General features: G+C 36.9%; 1 protein-coding gene across 1 annotated transcript in view; it reads right to left on the bottom strand.

The window, feature by feature from the left end:
* washc4 (WASH complex subunit 4) overlaps positions 1–18,586 on the bottom strand; it is a 101,553-nt gene that overhangs the window by 37,467 nt on the left and 45,500 nt on the right. Inside the window, exons 11-15 of the mRNA XM_039761826.1 lie at positions 17,204–17,327; positions 11,331–11,458; positions 9,280–9,440; positions 4,687–4,813; positions 1,363–1,488 (exon numbers count right to left, since the gene is read on the bottom strand). Coding sequence (XP_039617760.1) covers positions 1,363–1,488; positions 4,687–4,813; positions 9,280–9,440; positions 11,331–11,458; positions 17,204–17,327 — 666 coding nt within the window. The remainder of the gene's footprint in view (positions 1–1,362; positions 1,489–4,686; positions 4,814–9,279; positions 9,441–11,330; positions 11,459–17,203; positions 17,328–18,586) is intronic.

The following is an 18,586-nucleotide window of genomic DNA, read 5'->3' as shown; positions in this document are numbered from 1 at the left end:
TTTTTGCCTCAACATGCTCATGTCCCCTCCTGCTTTGAAGTAATCATGACTTCACATGGGACCCACCCCCCACAACCTCCTATTGCTTTTGTGTGGTGCAATGGCATAATGTGCCAGCGTGGTGGCTATGAAGAGTGATGTGTTGGTGCGAACTACAATGCAATCGGGAGTACACAGGCCACTTGTCCCAACACCCCTCCTCCGTTATTGCTTCGATGCACTTGCGACTTCACGGGGCTCCCTCCAGTCCTCTTATTGGTTCAATGCGGTGCATGGCAGAGCACTCCTGGTAAGTGACCATGAAAGGAGATGTGGTGCAAAGTACAGAGCGATTTGGAGTTCACAGGAGGACTCCATCCCCTTTATTGCTCTGATACATCCATGACTTCATGAGGGACCCAATTGCTTCTGGACTGATTTGGTACTGGTACTAAGGTCCGAATGCTGGTATCAATTATAAAGTTAATTTAGTACTGATCAAACACTAATGTTGGATTAGCAAAGAAACTGCATTATAGGGGGGCAGATTAGTGAAGGTCTTGCTGTATATTATTTAACTCAAGAGTACATCAAAGCATAATATGTTGTCAAGAATGATCATGTGAAATCACCATGTCTGATGGTATGGTTGTGCCTCCTGTCAGGCAGCAGCTTGTCAGAGTCAGGAGGTATAGTCGAGAGACTACATCTCACCTCATCAGTCACATTTAGACCAGACCTATACTTAGATTTAGTGCTTTGGTTTGCCTGAAATCAATCAATTTTAAATGCTAAATTTAATTAAGATTACTTCATTATTAAATTTATATATAATTTTTATTTTAAAATATTTTCTCGTAATCCCATTCGTATATCAGTTGACACATAGGGTCACAACCCCAAGGTTGGGAAACACTGAATTACATAAATAGAAATAAGAAAAGGTTTTCTTTATTTATTTAAATACTAACAAAATAAATTCAATTATAATAAATAAAATAAATATTTTAAATATATACATTATACAATATCCTGTACATTTAAAGAACATACCTTTGTGAAGTTTGAAATTGCTAGATAGATAAGCTAAATTTGAGCAAGAATAATTCATTTATTATCTTGCATCATGCATAAGTTAAACTCTAAAGACCACTTCAGCAGAAGGAACAACAAAGTTTTTAAAAAGACAAAGTAATTTCTAAATATGCCATGTTTATTTGTCATCAACTGTTTTAAAAACAAACTTTTGCAGACCTGCAAAGCACATTAAAAGGCAATAACATACTAATACACAACAAACCAATAACACTCTAATGATAGAAATTACAGCACCAACTTTGCTGAAAATCAAGTGTGGCTGACAAAAATACCATAAAAGAATACCTTCAGCAGTTCAATAAGTCTGCATAATGCCTTAACTGATGTCTTGGTCATAGGTTTCTGTAGTGACATGTGGAGATTCATTGTTGTTTTTATGATGGTGCTGATACCATAAGCATATAGAATACCCTAAAACATAAAATACATAGATGTTCATCTATTAAACTAAAGGAATAAATACACAATTTACATGAAAAGATTTTTTTTTTATGTGCAGCAAAAAGTAGAAAACCAGTAGATGCTTAAACAGATATTGGCACTATTCCACTCCACACACAATTGATTAAATCAATATTAATTCCTGGGGGATATTTAACTTTTTACAGAATTGTAATAAATGACTATCACAGCAAACAGCCACATATCCATCCATCCATTTTCTAACCCGCTGAATCCAAATACAGGGTCACGGGGGTCTACTGGAGCCAATCCCAGCCAACACAGGGCAGGAACCAATCCTGGGCAGGGTGCCAACCCACTGCAGGACACACACAAACACACCCACACACCAAGCACACACTAGGGCCAATTTAGAATCGCCAATCCACCTAACCTTCATGTCATTGGAATGTGGGAGGAAACCGGAGCGCCCGGAGGAAACCCACGCAGACACGGGAGAACATGCAAACTCCACGAGGGAGGACCCGGGAAGCGAACCCGGGTCTCCTAACTGCGAGGCAGCAGCGCTACCACTGCGCCACCGTGCCGCCCCAGCCACATATCATATATTAATTCATGGGAAATGTGCCGACCACAAACATGATGGAAGGAATGTCCTGCTTTTATCACAACCAATTAGTGATACTCCTCCAAAGCCATCTCCTTCCTGACCATTTTATTTGCAGGCTCACTTGCACTTAAACTAGGAAAACATTTAAGCATCATATTTAATTAAAGTTACAGGTAACTGGATCTTCGTCAACACCACTGACTACCTGCATTTGGTTACTGAGTTCACAATAGCAAATAACACTTGACATTTCATTAAACACTGTCTGTGACTTGTGCATGTACTGTAAGAAAGTATGGAGGAGAAAATAAAAAAAATTAAAAAAAACAAAAAAATGTGCATGGACCTGTAGGTGACTACAGCTGGACTCTTTTTCAAAAAAATGTAGAAAATGCAATATACCCAAGAATACAGTAGAGAGAAATAGAACATGTCTAAGTTTGAGTAATACTAATTAGTAACATTTACTGTATCTTGTTGGTTGAAACTTAGTCAAGACAGTAACATGATGAAACAATTCTGTCTTTAAGCTATTATGCCAATACAGTAAGTTTCCTACATAGGAACAAATTCCATTTGAAGAGTGTGTTCACAAGTCCAATTTGTACATAAGTCAAGCAAAGTTAGCTTAGGCACCCAATGAACACAATGCAACCCTGACCCTAACTCCCAACCTTCAACTCCTATTGAAAACATGTACTGTACATGAACAGCTATTTGTACATAAGAAAGTGCATTTAAAAGTTAGTACGTATTTATATTTTTTGTTATAAATTTCTACTACATTTTAACAATAAACAACTGAAAGTTATTTTTTATTCCCATTGTTTTCCATCTGATTTAAGTACAGTAGACTCTCTTACTACTAGCAAACGATCCTAGGTATGCAGACCTAGCTAGCATACCTCTCTCATCAACTCTTATTGAAAATTACAAATAGCTTTTAAAAGTTAATATTTTTGCTGTGAGAATTTTGAGAATCTGACAACCCTCCTACTGAGTTGTGCTGAGAAAGTCTGTTAATGCAGGCAGGGTTTGCTTGTCCTCTGCCAGCGAAACTGCAAGTTCAGAAGCTCGCCACATAACGCGTCTTTTGCCCGCGAGTTGATGCGGGGAAAATTTAAAACCAGCCACTGACTTGGCTATGTGTTCACTTGTGGTTTTCTCACTTGTGCATGAAGTCTGTCTACTCTTAATTTAAAAATTGGAGTGACTGCAAGAGCAAGATAATGACCCTTGTGTGCTTGCTGGGGTTTCTGTGAGTGTTGAAGACACAACTCTTGTTTCGATAACTTTGAGATGACAATAAAACTGTTTTTTTTTAAGAAATCTGGACTCACCTTCTTCTCTACTGTGCAAGATTGTGACCCACATATTATTTATGTGCAGTATTTTATATTGATTTCAAGCGCATTTTAAAAACCAAGTTCTTTTTTTTCTCCATGTTTTCAGTTACCTGATCTCGACGGATTCAATTACAGCGTGCAAGCTGGCATACAGTATGTAGCAAAAAAATGTTCCATGATCCATGTTCTATTATCTTGCCCGTGTTCTTTAGATGGTCGAATGGTTCATGTTATACAATTAAGTGACGTCAACCATCATCTCAATTATTTTCACTTTTACTTCTATCACTATTTCCTGGTGCTTCTCAGCAGTACATCACCGCTGCTTTAACGCTTAATTCTTAATTCTTGGGCTTGAAATAAAGCATGTTAACTCAACGTAAAACAGATACAGCCAAAAGAAAAATCACTTATAAAAGAAGCACACGTGACTGAGAATGCAAGCAACCTAACTTACATGCTACCTTGAAATTTGAACTTACAGTACAATTTTTACTTTTCACTTATTTAAATCATTTTTAATTTATAGGACATGCACGTTCACATCTTTGAAAGTATGTAACCTGAAGGTTCATATGTAAGAGACGTAATGCATGGAGTTGTCAAACATAGAAAGTTTAAATTAAAATTACTGAATGCTGATCAGAAATGTCCAGTGATGTATGGTAGGGAGTCAGTCCTGTAGCAGCCTCTGTGCATCTCCCAAAGAGCCATGCAGCCCATGACTGCACACATTCTACAGTCCATTAAATGGGGGAAGTTATTCATTATTTATTTTGAACCAATCCACAAGTGAGGGCTGATTATATTTTCCCATTTGAAACATAAGAAAAAAATTACAAGTGTCAAACCACAATCCTGCTGACCTGCACTTGGACATCCTACTATTTGTTTTCTTCGGCATCTACCATAGATTGCAAATAAGATGATAATTTTCATCGATTAAATGCAAGCATCTTTACAGTTACCCTTTAACAATTAAAATTTAACTTTTTCGGTGTGACTTGATTTGTCTAGGCCTCATGATTAGAATCCATTTGGGAAAACATCTTTTATATACAGTGTATAGTATATATAAATAAATAAATAAACTGTCAGAGAAAAAACTGTATTTCAAACATCAAATTTTGGTAGTCACATCCTTATAGAACATTCCTTGAACTCTCATTACAAATAGCTTATGTTTAAAACTTTTGTTTTAAACATAAATGTATATATTTTTTTCAAGCAATGCTATGAGCTTCAGCTTACCTGAATAAAAATACTGCATCTGTTGCTCAGGTGATCAGCAAACTTCTCTGATTTCTGCTCAGCAGATAATATAGACTCCATTTTCATTAACCAAGACGTAACAAACACATAGTAAGACTGTACATCCCTGCAGGGAATCAAGAAGTGCATTTTTACAAACTGCATATCACTTTTTACTTTCATGTTGTCACTTTCAGAGATTTCTACCTACTAAATATTACTAGCCAACCCGCGGTGTAGTATACGCTGCATAATCAGGCCGCTTTTTAAATGATTTTTAAGCACAGAGGAAAAAATAAACATTTGAAAAATCCGTAATTTAATAAACCACCAAGAAAAGTAACATTGCAACAATGCACGCTACGAACCAACATACAATTGTCCGTGACTGAAAACCGGAGGAGCGCCGTCACGCTTTCTCCTTCCAAAGCGAAGGACGGGTTGAACGGCGCTCGTTCAGTACGCACTGCCCGCTTATGTGCCCGCCCCAAACTCCCTACCTGAGTCGATTTAGCCTGTGTACAGTCCACACGCACCTGTGAGTCACGTTGACTGTTAATTTTCTAAACACCGCCTCAGTCGGTTTCCACGTTGATTTTCATTGTTCTTTGCGGTTCCGGCTGCTTTTTTTTATATATAATCCACCAAGTCACCCGACCATGGGGGGCTTTACAAAGGGCAGGGACGTAATCAGTGTGAGCGTATGACCCGCACGTACTGGGAATTTCTCGTTCGTGGGGAACAATTGGAAGCCATAGTCTCCATCACGAAAGGGGCTCAACAGCCTCCCCGCGCCGGGTAGACACACGTTGATCCATTCAGTGTAGCGTGCAGTACCGGACATACAAATGCATCACAGACCTGTTAATGCTCAATCTCAGGTGGCTGAAAGCCACTTGTCCCTCTAAGAATTTGGACGCCGACTGCTGTTGGGTCATGTAACTATTTAACAGGCGGGAGTCTCGTTCGTTTTCGGAAATAACCAGCCAAATCGCTCCACCAACTAAGAACTGCCATGCACCACCACCCACAGAATCGAGAAAGAGCTATCAATCTGTCAATCCTGTCCGTGTCCGGCCAGGTGAGGTTTCCTGTGTTGAGTCAAATGAAGCGAAAGGCTCCACACCTGGTGGTGTCCTTCCGTCAATTCCTTTAAGTTTCAGCTTTGTAACCTCCCCCTGAACCCAAAGACTTTGGTTACCCAGTTGGCTGCCTGGCGGGTCATGGGAATGAAGCCGCTGGATCGCCTGTTGCGGGGCCTGCATTGGTGAAGCAGGTGAGACGGTAATGAAACAGAGGCACAGGGCTTATTGGTTTTTAAAGACTGCTTCCTTCATTGGGTTTTAACCAATGCACGGAACGAACCAACACACAATCGTCCGCGCGGCTCAGGGTGGAGCGGGAGGAGAGGAGAAGGACATCCACTCCGCTCCCTCCGTCATGCTAGTCTGCTGGTTTCTCGTTCAGTATACACTGCCTGCTCATGTGCCCACCTCCAACTCTTCACTCAAGTCTTTGTACAGTCCAGATGCACCTGTGACTCACGTAGACTTTTCATTGCTCTGTGTGGTTTTGGCTGCCTTTCTATATATAATCCACCAAGACACCCGACCACGGTGGGAGGGGGGTTGTGTACAAAGTGCAGGAGTATCTAAGAAGACACACGTTTGTCGCGGATGCGAATTGCTGTATGTAGCGTGTAAAACAGTTTGCTATAGTGCACGCGGTCGGCGTCGTAACCGAAAACGCATTTTTTAAAGACTGCTCACTTCATTGTGTTTTAACCTCAGTTGTAAAGGAACGTTTTAAGGATCCCATGGGATAGTCCTCGCAAACAGTTTTACACGCTGCATATGGCGATTCACCTCCGAGAAACATGCCTCTATTAACAGTCAACGGGTCGGAGCTGCATGTGATCTCTCGACAGACGAATATAAATGACGCCGGTTTTTCTGTGTCGCGTCCGAGTTGGTGGCCGTGGCTCTGTGAGTTGTCGTCGTATCCAATGGTCTTGGAGTTGGTGGGCGTGGTCCTTCCTGCGTGTGCCATAGGTGTCTCACTTGTCGACGGCTTAGTGAATCCACGCCCCTTCTGGCGTGCTTTCCATGGTTGTCTTGCCTTAGTGAATTATATATATATATAGATATACACATAATGTAAAAATACTCCAAATGGGGATTGGTTATTATTACTGCTAGATGACCATTACTAACTTCTAGGTATATTCAGAGTTACACAACTAAAGTAACCTTCACCCACACCTACCTAAAAATACCTCTTAACCAATGTAGAATTTAAATTTACTTATAATGTGAGCACTAGAAGTATAAAAAGAGCAATCAAAGGGAAACATGAAATAAACATTTGTTATTACTGTAAATTAAAGATGTAGCCTTTTTGAAGCAGATCCTATCAATCACCTATTGGAGATACTAAAAGTACACTCCTCCATGGCAAGAAACTACAAGCATAAATCTAATCTTTGATCTCAGACTAGCCTGCTTGGATCTTGAAGTGACTTGGCTATGCTCTTATAACTGGTGAGAGTAGCATGGCAAGTACAAAGTAATCACTATTACTTTACTAATTACTAATGTGCTCTCTTTTGAATTAAAAAAAAAACAAAAAAAAAACCAAACACAATTGTCACACAATTCATAAATTTAACTCTGTTGTTTGGGAAGGTAGGTACAACTTTTCCTACAGTTGAGTTAATTAATACCATGAAAGTAAATTACTTACAATGCATGTTTAATTTATTTTTTTTGTTTTGTTGCTAGTTATGCACAATCTCTTTTTTTTACTTTACTGTTCACTTACTTGCCCTGACGAAAGTCACAACATCAAGAATACATGTTGGACGGGCCAGGCAAGGTTATCCATCTTCACACGATTCTCAGGTGCTCTTAAAGCACTCAACAGATTTAGACCCTCTGGGGTATGCAAAGTGTGCCTCTGTGTATTCTCACTGTAGACAGTGCACGGTGTGCTTTCTGCGCAATGTGCCTAGAAGTATACTCGCAGCACATGTCCCAACATTCTTAGTGGGTGATCTAGAGTCAAGGAAGCAGTATTTTTTTTACCCTCCTAGGTCATCCTTTATTTTATTGCACAGGATTCTCATTCTGGTTGCTTGACCTTGTGGCTATATTTGAGGATAGGGATGAAGGTTATATTTTAGCAGTGCAACCCAATAGTTGCAAAACTGCCCACAGCTATGTCAATTTGTTAGTCAATCACTGTAAAATACAATTATCCTTATGATGGATTTCCAAAAAAAAAAATTCCAGTAGTGAAGCCTGGTGGTGGTCTTTGCTGTGGAGAAGTTGGTGTAAGGGTAGAAGAGCTGCGCTAAGACTAACGAGAAAAAAACAAAAGGAAAAAACTAAGTGGTGTCGGTGGAAATGCAGGACAACTGTCAAGTAGGACAATGCAACTTCTTCAACTTAATAATAGGCTGCCTAGGATTGGGGTGAAACTGATTAAATCTGCTAATACCTTCAGGAAAAGACATTCATATTTAATTAATTAGCAAAGTAAAAACTTACAAGATAAGATTTTAAATTCATGCATATCAAAGTATATCTAATAATATTATTTCAAATAAGGAGATGTAAGCAAGGTTTTGCTTAATCTCTAAAAATGTACAATTGACCACAGCACTATAAAAACATATGTACACTATAAACTGCATAGTGAAAACTGTGTTTGCATTTCCAACTAGCAAAGACATGCTTTCTTCAAACAGGCTATACATTTATAACTTTGAGATGAAAAAGACCTAAAATACATTTTTAAAACTCTCAAACATAATACCTGAAATAATCAGCAGATTTCTTCAACTAAAATTTACAAATGAAACAGAATATATATGCTATCCGTCTCTTTCACTGTATTCATGGCAGGAACAAGGAAATGTTCTTTGTAAAGAGGGAAGTGAAAACCAAACAAGAGACTGTCAAAATATGATGTTGAAGCAGTTATTGTTTTATTTTTATATTTTAAGAAGTGAAAACGCATTTAGAGAGTGATATTTGCATCATTTGACCTATTTTTCAAAGAGACTCGCCTTCACTGAATTGCTGTGTTTTTTAAACTGCTGCCAAAATAGTTTTTTCTTTTTTTTCTCCCTTCCTTGTGTCATCACCTACTACAACTTCTGCAGCAATAGTGGCAGATGGAGTGGGAGAGGAGGCAGGGATTTGTACGAGTGTTTTAAATAATGAAAGAAAAAAAGTGGTTTGGAATTGCATATTTTACTCCAACAGATGTCATATACAACCAACACTATAACCTAATAATGGAAAATTTAAATAGATAAAATGACAAGAAAAAAGGCTTATAGAGGACACACTAATCTGTTAAGAACCCACTGACTGTCACATAGAGGAAGAAGAACATAGTTGAAGGCAAACTCAAGATTTTGAAGGGACAGAATGTGCAGGTGCCATTGCTTTGTGTATTAATGACTGAAGGTAAATTGGTCTTTAAAGTCAAGTGATAAATCAACACCAGAAAAAGAAACATTATTTCAAAATTTTGCACACTTCTGTAATTGCAGGTCATAAACATCTACCTTGAAAAAAGACTCACTTGAGTAGTGTCTGGGCCTTCTGGTGTAGAAAGCTCTCTCTTTGGGTCCGAATTGAAATAAGATTCTTTTTGTCCAGGAGCTTTGCAGCAGCTGGCACTTTTGCTACCAGGAATGTATCTGCGAACCAGATGATGTTAGCAGTCAGGGTGACAGCAGGTACCTGTAAAGAAGACACTTGGATTACCAGAATGCAATAACATGGGAGTTGAACTGTCAGGTTTATGGTTTTGAAAATGTATTAACTTTTGGGAAAGTCTGTCATTCTTCTTGGAACCTTGAAAATTAAATAAGAATTATTCCATTTTCATTTAAACATTTTTCCAGGCATTGAGTTGAACAAAATGTTCTTTTATTTAAATAATTCTGGAAGACAGAATTTAGATAAATGGAAAGGACCATTATATTAAAAATATATATACTTAAATTCAGAACACATAATAATAAAAGTAATAACAGAAATAGTGGTCAGCAGATGAATTTGAAACAAATATGTACCATTACTCGCGGTTTTTGTCAGCTTCTTTGTCCGCCCAATTATACCTGAAGCCTTAAGCTGGCAAGGGGTGGGTCAGGGTGGAGTGTCAAGCTCAATGATACTACTACATTATATCAGAGAACAGGGCTGGGAGGTATCTGTTGAACATAAGACCAGGAACCAACAGTATGGAACTGTTTACTGTCAGTAGACTATATAAACAACGGAAGTGTACCCAATTCAAGCCCCCGTAGTAATACTGTCACAGGTGCAGAGTTCAGCAAAAGTCTTATTTGGATGTCCACAATTATATTTGTTCTGATGATGCCTAAAACATATAAAGCAACAATCAATAGCTACACAAATTTTCTAAAATATCTATTTGGGGCTCATCATGCTTAAATTATCAAAATATTAACCATTACAAGTAACTTAACTTATGTAGTCTGTGAACTTCTGGTGGATTAAATGCTCATTTTTATTATAAAAGCAATCCACCTTAATAAAAGGACAAGTGTTTGTGTATGTATGTCCATGTATCCATCAGGTTTCTAAGAACAGGAAGGGTAAAAAAAAAAAAAATAAAAAAAATAAATCAAAAATAATAAAAATAACAATACCAAATAAGGGTCTTTTATAAAAAAAAAAAAAAAAGTCTTGACAGCCTGTTCTATTGTCTGACGTTATATGCAGGTAACAGCAGCATGGTAGCATTGAATCGTGTTTTTAATTTCAAGTTTGTCGATGTGGTATAGCACAATCATTTTCAGACAGATATATTTCAAGCATTCTGAAGAAAGGATTTATTTCGGCATGAACTGTCTTGAATCTGAGCAGTGTGAATTTCATGATGAGACTTGCATAGGATACAGTTAGTCTAAAGGGTACAGAGAAAAATCTGAATGAATAAACAATCATGGCTAACACCTTGGGAAAGGAATAAACTTATTTGCACTGGCACAGTGCACACCTAACAAATTTGAAAAGCACCATAATCACTTTCTACTCTGTCCCCATTATTTATCAGTAGCATCCCCATGATCAAATGCATCTATACGACAAACCTTCTGTTAAAAATGTTTTAAGGTAGAACCATCTGTTGCGGGCAGCATGGTGGCCCAGTGGTAACGCTGCTGCCTCGCAGTAAGGAGACCTGGGTTTGGTTCCCGGGTCCTCCCTACAGAAGTTTGCATGTTCTCCCTGTGTCTGTGCGGGTTTTCTCCGGGTGCTCTGGTTTCCTCCCACAGTCAAAAGACATGCAGGTTAGGTCAATTGGCGATCATAATTTGTCCCTAGTCTGTGCTTGGTGAGTGTGTGTGTTCCCTGTGGTGGGCTGGCGCCTTGCCCGTGATTTGTTCCTGTCTTGCGCCCTGTGTTGGCTAGGATTGGCTCCAGCAGACCCCTGTGACCCTGTGTTAGGATATAGCACGTTGGAAGATGACTGACCATTTTTTGCAGACTTGTTTTGTTTTTTTAAACATTTTCCCACTATTATCACAAATCATTTGGTACAAACAGTTTTACTGTATTCATTTCAAATAATTTTTCGTATTAAATTAAATATATATTCCTCACCTTTTTGCAAACATCCAGTAGCCCTTTGTAAAACTTTTTATCAACAGTCCGGAAGATATGAAAGTGCAGAACAAACAGTGCACACACCCCAACATATTTATCTCTCTGTTCAATCTCTGAAGGTTCACCTGAAAGTACAATATGTTCTTAACTCCAGTCTTTCAAAACTTCCTTCAATATTATTTACTTCAATATTAAGTTATCAGATGTTCAAAATAATGTAACAGCAAAAGGAATGTCTACTAAATAATACAAGTGCCAGACACTCAAAAACAACTGCAACAGTAATACAATACATATTTATTATGAATCCTCGCAAGGGGCGCAAATGCTACCACTACTCCCCAGCAGTAAGGAGAACATGGGTTCATGTCCCGGGTCATCCCTACTTGGAGCACAAAGCACTTTGAGTAGTGAGAAAAGTGCTATATAAATATATAATAATTCTTTACATTTCACTTGGAAAATATATATATATATATATATATATATATATATATATATATATGTATATATATATATATATATATATATATATATACATATATATATATATATATATATATATATACACATATATATATATATATATATATATATATATATATATATATATACATATATACATATATATATATATATATATATATATATATATATATATATATATATATATATATATATATATATATATATATATATATATATATATATATATATATATATATATATATATATATATATATATATATATATATATATATATATATATATATATATATATATATATATATATATATATATATATATATATATATATATATATATATATATATATATATATATATATATATGTGTATATATATATATATATATGTATATATATATATATATATATATATATATGTGTATATATATATATATATATATATATGTGTGTATATATATATATATATATATATATATATATATATATATATATATATATATATATATATATATATATATATATATATATATATATATATATATATATATATATATATATATATGTATATATATATATATATATGTATATATATATGTATATATATATGTATATATATATATATATATATATATATATATATATATATATATATATATATATATATATATATATATATATGTGTGTATGTGTGTGTGTGTGTGTATATGACAGCAGCAATCCAAGCTGTGAGAAAACAGTAAAAAGGAGGCGTGTCAGACGTTGTGGTACATTTTCTGATGCAGCTGCCGAAAACAACTTCGTGACGCTGCCGCCAAATACACAAAACAATTACTTTGACAATCATGTTACATTATTTTTAAAATGTTTCCTTTTCTTTTCATAACTTCTTTAACACATGACATCGCCAGAAGCTGGTATTTTGCTATATATATATATATATATATATATATATATCACAGCTTACATTTATAACAGTGACAAAACAATTACATTGACAATCATGTTACGCTATTTTCAAAATGTTTCCTTTTCTTTCTCTTTCCTTTAACACACTACTTCTCCGCTGCCAAGCTGGTATATATATATATATATATATATATATATATATATATAGATAGATAGATAGAGATATATATATATATATAGATAGATATGAGAACAACATATATATATATATATATATATATATATAGATACATAGATATGAGAACAACACTCATATCAATGACAAAACAATTACATTAACAACCATGTTACGCTATTTTTAAAATTTTTCCTTTTCTTTTTACCTTCTTTAACACACTACTTTTCCGCTGCAAAGCGCTGGTATTCTGTTAGTATATATATATATATATATATATATATATATATATATATACACACAGTATATACATACACAAAAACATATACATACACATACACACAATGTATCCTCTAGGAACTAAGCACATGCTTTAAAAAAATAAAATAAGATCTTGATTCAGTATATTAAAAAATTTTCAAACTTGCTCTGAGCAATCTAATTCTCTCTGCAGCATTTCTCTAACTTTTCAGCAGAAAATACAAACTTGGTCCAGAGAAGACATTATGTGCATTGTGAGGGAGCATCAGTTATGTCATTACGGCCATGTGGCACGATTCCCCGAGGGTGATCCAGATGACATGTCCACAGAAGACATTATGTGCATTATGAGGGAGCATCAGTTATGTCATTACGGCCATGTGGCCATGAGGGTGATCCAGATGACAAGATCCTTATTGTTGGAGATCTGAGTGGCTGGACTATGCCTAGGGGATGCCCATGTAACATCTGGCTGCAACAGATAGATGGTCATTTTCGAAGGGTAAAACTGGACCACGTGTCTGTCTGGGGGGGTTGCCAACCCCAAGCTGACCTAATCTGTGCTACATCCGTGGTTCAAAGAGAAGTATATTGTATAAAATAGGTCTATCCAGCAATTCTAAATTTAGATTGTACAAAAAAAAAAAAAAAACACATGAGGAGGCTTGGGACTGAAAGGCATTACTTTTTTATTGATGCACGCATAGGGTCCTGGAGGAATTAGGCCCACTTTAACAAATAATTATCTTACTAATTTAAGCAATACAGGAAATACAGACGGCTGAAAAGCTAGTAAAAATCTAAACAAAGCAGTTCTCATTATTTTCACTGTGCAAATCCTGATGTGGGTCACAATAGCAACATGCTAACCTGACCAGGTCACACTACACTCAACAACTTCTTTCAACATTTCCAGCCCAGCGGAGAGATATAACTCCCCTATAGCATGATGTGAGTTTGCCTCTGGGTCTTCTCCCTTTGGTATAGCAGTTCCACAGCTTAACAATCAGGGGCTCGTTTTAACAAATTATTAATTGTCCAGCTCGATCTGCGTGGTTGTGCATGCTTACGCACCTGTGGCAGGTTGGTGGGGTAAATAAGTCGGACCTGTACGTTAGAGTGTGGTCTGTCTCAATTGCTTCATTGGCTGTCTGCAGTGTACAATTGAGGTGTTGTGCCCATGGAGGCATATACAGTAAGAAAGAGCAAGCATGAGAAAAAGGAGGAATCAAAAAAAGAGAACGGAAATGAGAGAAATAACAGAGGTTAATTGATAGAGAGAAGGAAGGCAGAAGCAAGGAAACAAGCTGATGTTAGAAGAGAGGAAGCAGGCAGATGGGAATAGATCCCTGGGAGAGAAGTGTGTGGCCATTGTTTGAGGGGGCTGTGGGTTGCTCCTGCTTCCAGGCTGCTCAGCTGGAAAACTGACTTCAGAGGATTCAACATGTAAGTCCAGGACGAGGCTGAGAGTAAGGTAAGCTCAGTGGTGCCCCATGGACACCAAGGGATGGGTGGTGAGAGAACACACAGGACAGAAGGATGTCTGCACCTGTTGGATGAGGTTTCTGCAGGCTGCAAGATCTGAATAGGATAAACCAGGGAGACATTGGTTTTTAAATGGTTGCACCAGGGCTCATGGACAGTTTCCAGCCTGTGTTTTTGACCTTGCTTTTATTGGATTATTTATTGGATTATTCTTAACCTCCACCAGCACGCTGATTTTATGGATTATTTATTTACTGAACCTTTTTTGTATTGCAATTTTTGAAAACTGTTTTAATTTTTGATTGATTTTAATAAAAGCACTGGAGCACTTTTACACCAACCCCTTGCCTTGTGTGTTTTGTCCTCATCCACTGGCTCATCCCTCGGGTTCGTTATCAGCGGTGGCAGGTTCAAGAGGCTACCAAATGGAGCTGACCCGCACCATCACAATTTAGCTGAACCTTTAACACACTCAGGGAAGGATGTCATGGGAGCATTCTATCTACATGCTCAAAGCACCTCAACAGGAGTTTCAAGGAATAAACTGAAGAATTTCTAATACAGTGATGTCACCAATGCTAAATTCATTAGGCTGCATGAGCAAGCACATCTAATCTAATATATAAAGCAGAGTTGATGTATGTGTGTATGTATGTATGTATGTTTGTTTGTCAGCCATACAAATCTGCACTGGGCATCCGATCACAACCAAACTGGGGATGGGGATCCTTTGTGACCAGGAGGAGGTCATGGGGTATGTTTGGTTGGGAAAAATGTTCGTGGTGAAGGGCAGGACACCTTTTCACCGACACAACGTTTGGCACACATTCCTGTACTTATCATCGACAAGATGGCTGCATGTTGCAAAAGACATTCACAGTGGCGCCATCTAGCAGCACCTTTGGTCCCTGTGCGTCGCTCTTTACCCATGTTTCTTTAAATTGCCAAGAGATGGAGGAAGTGTCCAAGTATGAGAAGACCGAATGCTTTGACCGGGTGAAGGGGAACTGCTGTTTGGATGTAAAACGTGAATGACCCAGTGGACGTGACCAGCTGACACACCCACATTTCCATGGGTCACACCCCCACACGGACCGATAGTGCTGTATTTCATTCGCCAACGTATGTTATATGGCAGCAGAACAGAGACTCACATTAAAAAGACAGCATCCTTCCCCCGCCATTTTCCCCACACGCAGCAGCAGTTCTATGTCACTTCTCTCTGTGGTTAGCATCGGCATTGTCCATTACATGGCAGCACGGTTCAACACAGACGCTCCTTACAAACAGAGCACCCCTCCCTGCCATTTTTCCCAGTATGGTTTCATCGGTACACTTTCTCACTGGCTTTCCGCATTTAGGAGTAGAACTGCTACGTCACAAGCCAATGAAACTCCCGAAGAAAGGCAATCCCATCTGGCGTACCAAAGAATTACAGCTGCTACTTCAAGAGCCTACGAAACATCTGAAGGAAGGGAAACCAGGCTGTCCGCCATGTTCTACAGTGGGCAATCCTCACAATTTGTTCATTTTCGCACCACAACGGAAAACAAAATATAGCGTATCTAGAGGCTCTGGAATGACCACTTATATTAGCTATTACAATAAAATGTAAATCAGAAAACTGTTTCTTCTATTTCTATGTTCTGTTTCTTTAATTTGGGAAATTCACCGGTTATAGATTCCCGGGCAACGCTGGGTATTCCTGCTAGTTCTCCATAAAAAAAAAAATGCTTCAGACTTATCATTGCATCGGGTAATTAATGGATTTGACCGATTAATGACAGAAAATTAGCACTCTGGGATTATATTCCTTTATGAGATCAATTCCTGCAATGAATAAGGATTTTGCAGAGTCTGATAGTTTTTGCAATGTTTTATGGCTTACAATGCATAAGATTTAATAGAGCAAAGTTTTAATGTTAGACACTGATGGAAGAAATTACTCAAAATTATTCAAACAATGTCATATATAGAGGCACAGTAGTGCAGTAACTAGTGCTGCTGCTTAATACAGGGAGCATCCTGGATCAAAGTCCACACCCAGTTGTGGTCCATGTGTGGTTCTCACACATTCTCCATGTGTCTGCATTGGATTATCCTCCAGGTATCCACTTATTCTCCTAGATCCTCATAAATGTGCAAGTTAAGTTAACTGGTAATTCTAAACTGGCCCCAATACATGAGTGCAATTGTAAACCATGCATTCAAATGGCTCCCATTCCAGGGTCAATTTTCCAGATTTTAAAACTTTTGCTGCAGAGATGGCCTCAGATTTTCTACAACTTTGAATTAGATTAAGCTATCTTAGAAATGTAATGTATCCTGTTTTTGTAAGTAAAATTTGATAAAAGCATTAGTCAGATAAATAATAATAAAATTACATGATTCATTAGTAAGAGTAATTGACTTCTAATTAAGAAATTGTAAGTCACTCTGGCACAAATCTGGAAAAAGGAAATTGTCATACACACCTAAATCATCAAGCAAAATAAATGAAATAGCCAATCCATTTCCTCATCAAATGTACAAAAGAATGATGATTTTTGCCCTTACCAAGTTTAGATTCCACATTAGTAAAGATGGTACGAATGTTGAAGGAAAATTCCTCGGCAAAAGCACTGTTCTTGGAAACTGTTATACCATTTCCTGGTGTATCAAACTGCTGTTCTACACAAGTCTAGTTACAAAACAATTGAAAATAAGATGTAAAAAATAAATATTGATCCACATTAATTTATACCATTACATTTATGCAAAATTAAATCAGTCCTAAATTAAAAAAAAAATTATCTAATAAAGCCTTAATAAAGTCTTAAATGCACTTCATAGATTCATAGACTATAATTTGGAAAATTCAATCTTGAATCCATTGCAGTACCAGTTGGCCAATCAAGCCTTATATTCTTGAAGTCCTGTAAGCTAAATATTGTATTACACAATTAACATCAACAGCACTCCCAACAGTAAAAGTGAATTTGTTACATCAAAAAATGAGTTTCTATTTGGAGAACTGGTAATTAGCAGACCTCTTAGTACATACAGAATCAACATTTGACAACTGAAATTGTAGCAATTGACATGCATGTAAACAACATTTATTCCTGTTAGCCCTCCTCAAAGCAATTCTCTTTTCCTATGTAACTGTGAAGTTTTCTTTTTCTTGAAAGATAGTGGTGAGCAGCACCTTTACATAGCCAACTTTGATACAGAATACCATTTCAACCCTAAAGTATACATTTCACCAGGGGGTGGTAGCAAGAATAGGTGTGCAGAAAAATAGTAGTATATGCTAGCATCAAGGCAAAAGTCATTATGTGGTCCAAAAAGGGGAGCTGCTTGGCAAGATTACATATTCCATCAGGAATTTAAGTTATAGCTTTGTTAAAAAGTGAGATAGGTTTGGAAGGAAATCTGGGAATACCTAAAAATATTCTGGTAGAACTTTATAGCTTCTCATTGTTGCTGCATGAAATTTTCATGGCTGTTGCCTACCACCTCAAGTAACAGTTTTGGAACTATAGTGTCTGTAATATTTCATATACAGTATACTTCTAGAAATAGTGTATAGTTTTGTCTGTATGTTTGTTCTTGGGGAACAAGCATTATAAAAAGTTCCACGTTTGTATTGTATTGTAAACATACTAATTTTTGCATAGTTATATAAAAAGGCACTAGTATTGGTATATGGCCATATATCAGTTTTCTGCTACATTGACAGGAAGCTTCTGATCTTGCTGTGTATAACCTTTTGTGAGCTGTACAAACTGCTCATCCCATGCAATATGTGAATTTCCACTTGGGATTAATAAAGTATCTATCTATCTATCTATCTATCTATCTATCAATAAATAACTGTGTTTATCCAGAGAAGTTAGTATCCTAGAGATTCCCAATCACCTCACTGACCTAGTCATCTCACTTCAGTAAAACATAATG

The sequence above is a fragment of the Polypterus senegalus genome, chromosome 8 (assembly GCF_016835505.1).
Source record: "Polypterus senegalus isolate Bchr_013 chromosome 8, ASM1683550v1, whole genome shotgun sequence".
NCBI classification, from domain to species: domain Eukaryota; kingdom Metazoa; phylum Chordata; class Cladistia; order Polypteriformes; family Polypteridae; genus Polypterus; species Polypterus senegalus.
Note: the sequence above shows the minus strand (reverse complement) of the source record. Positions and strands in the feature narration are given on the sequence as shown.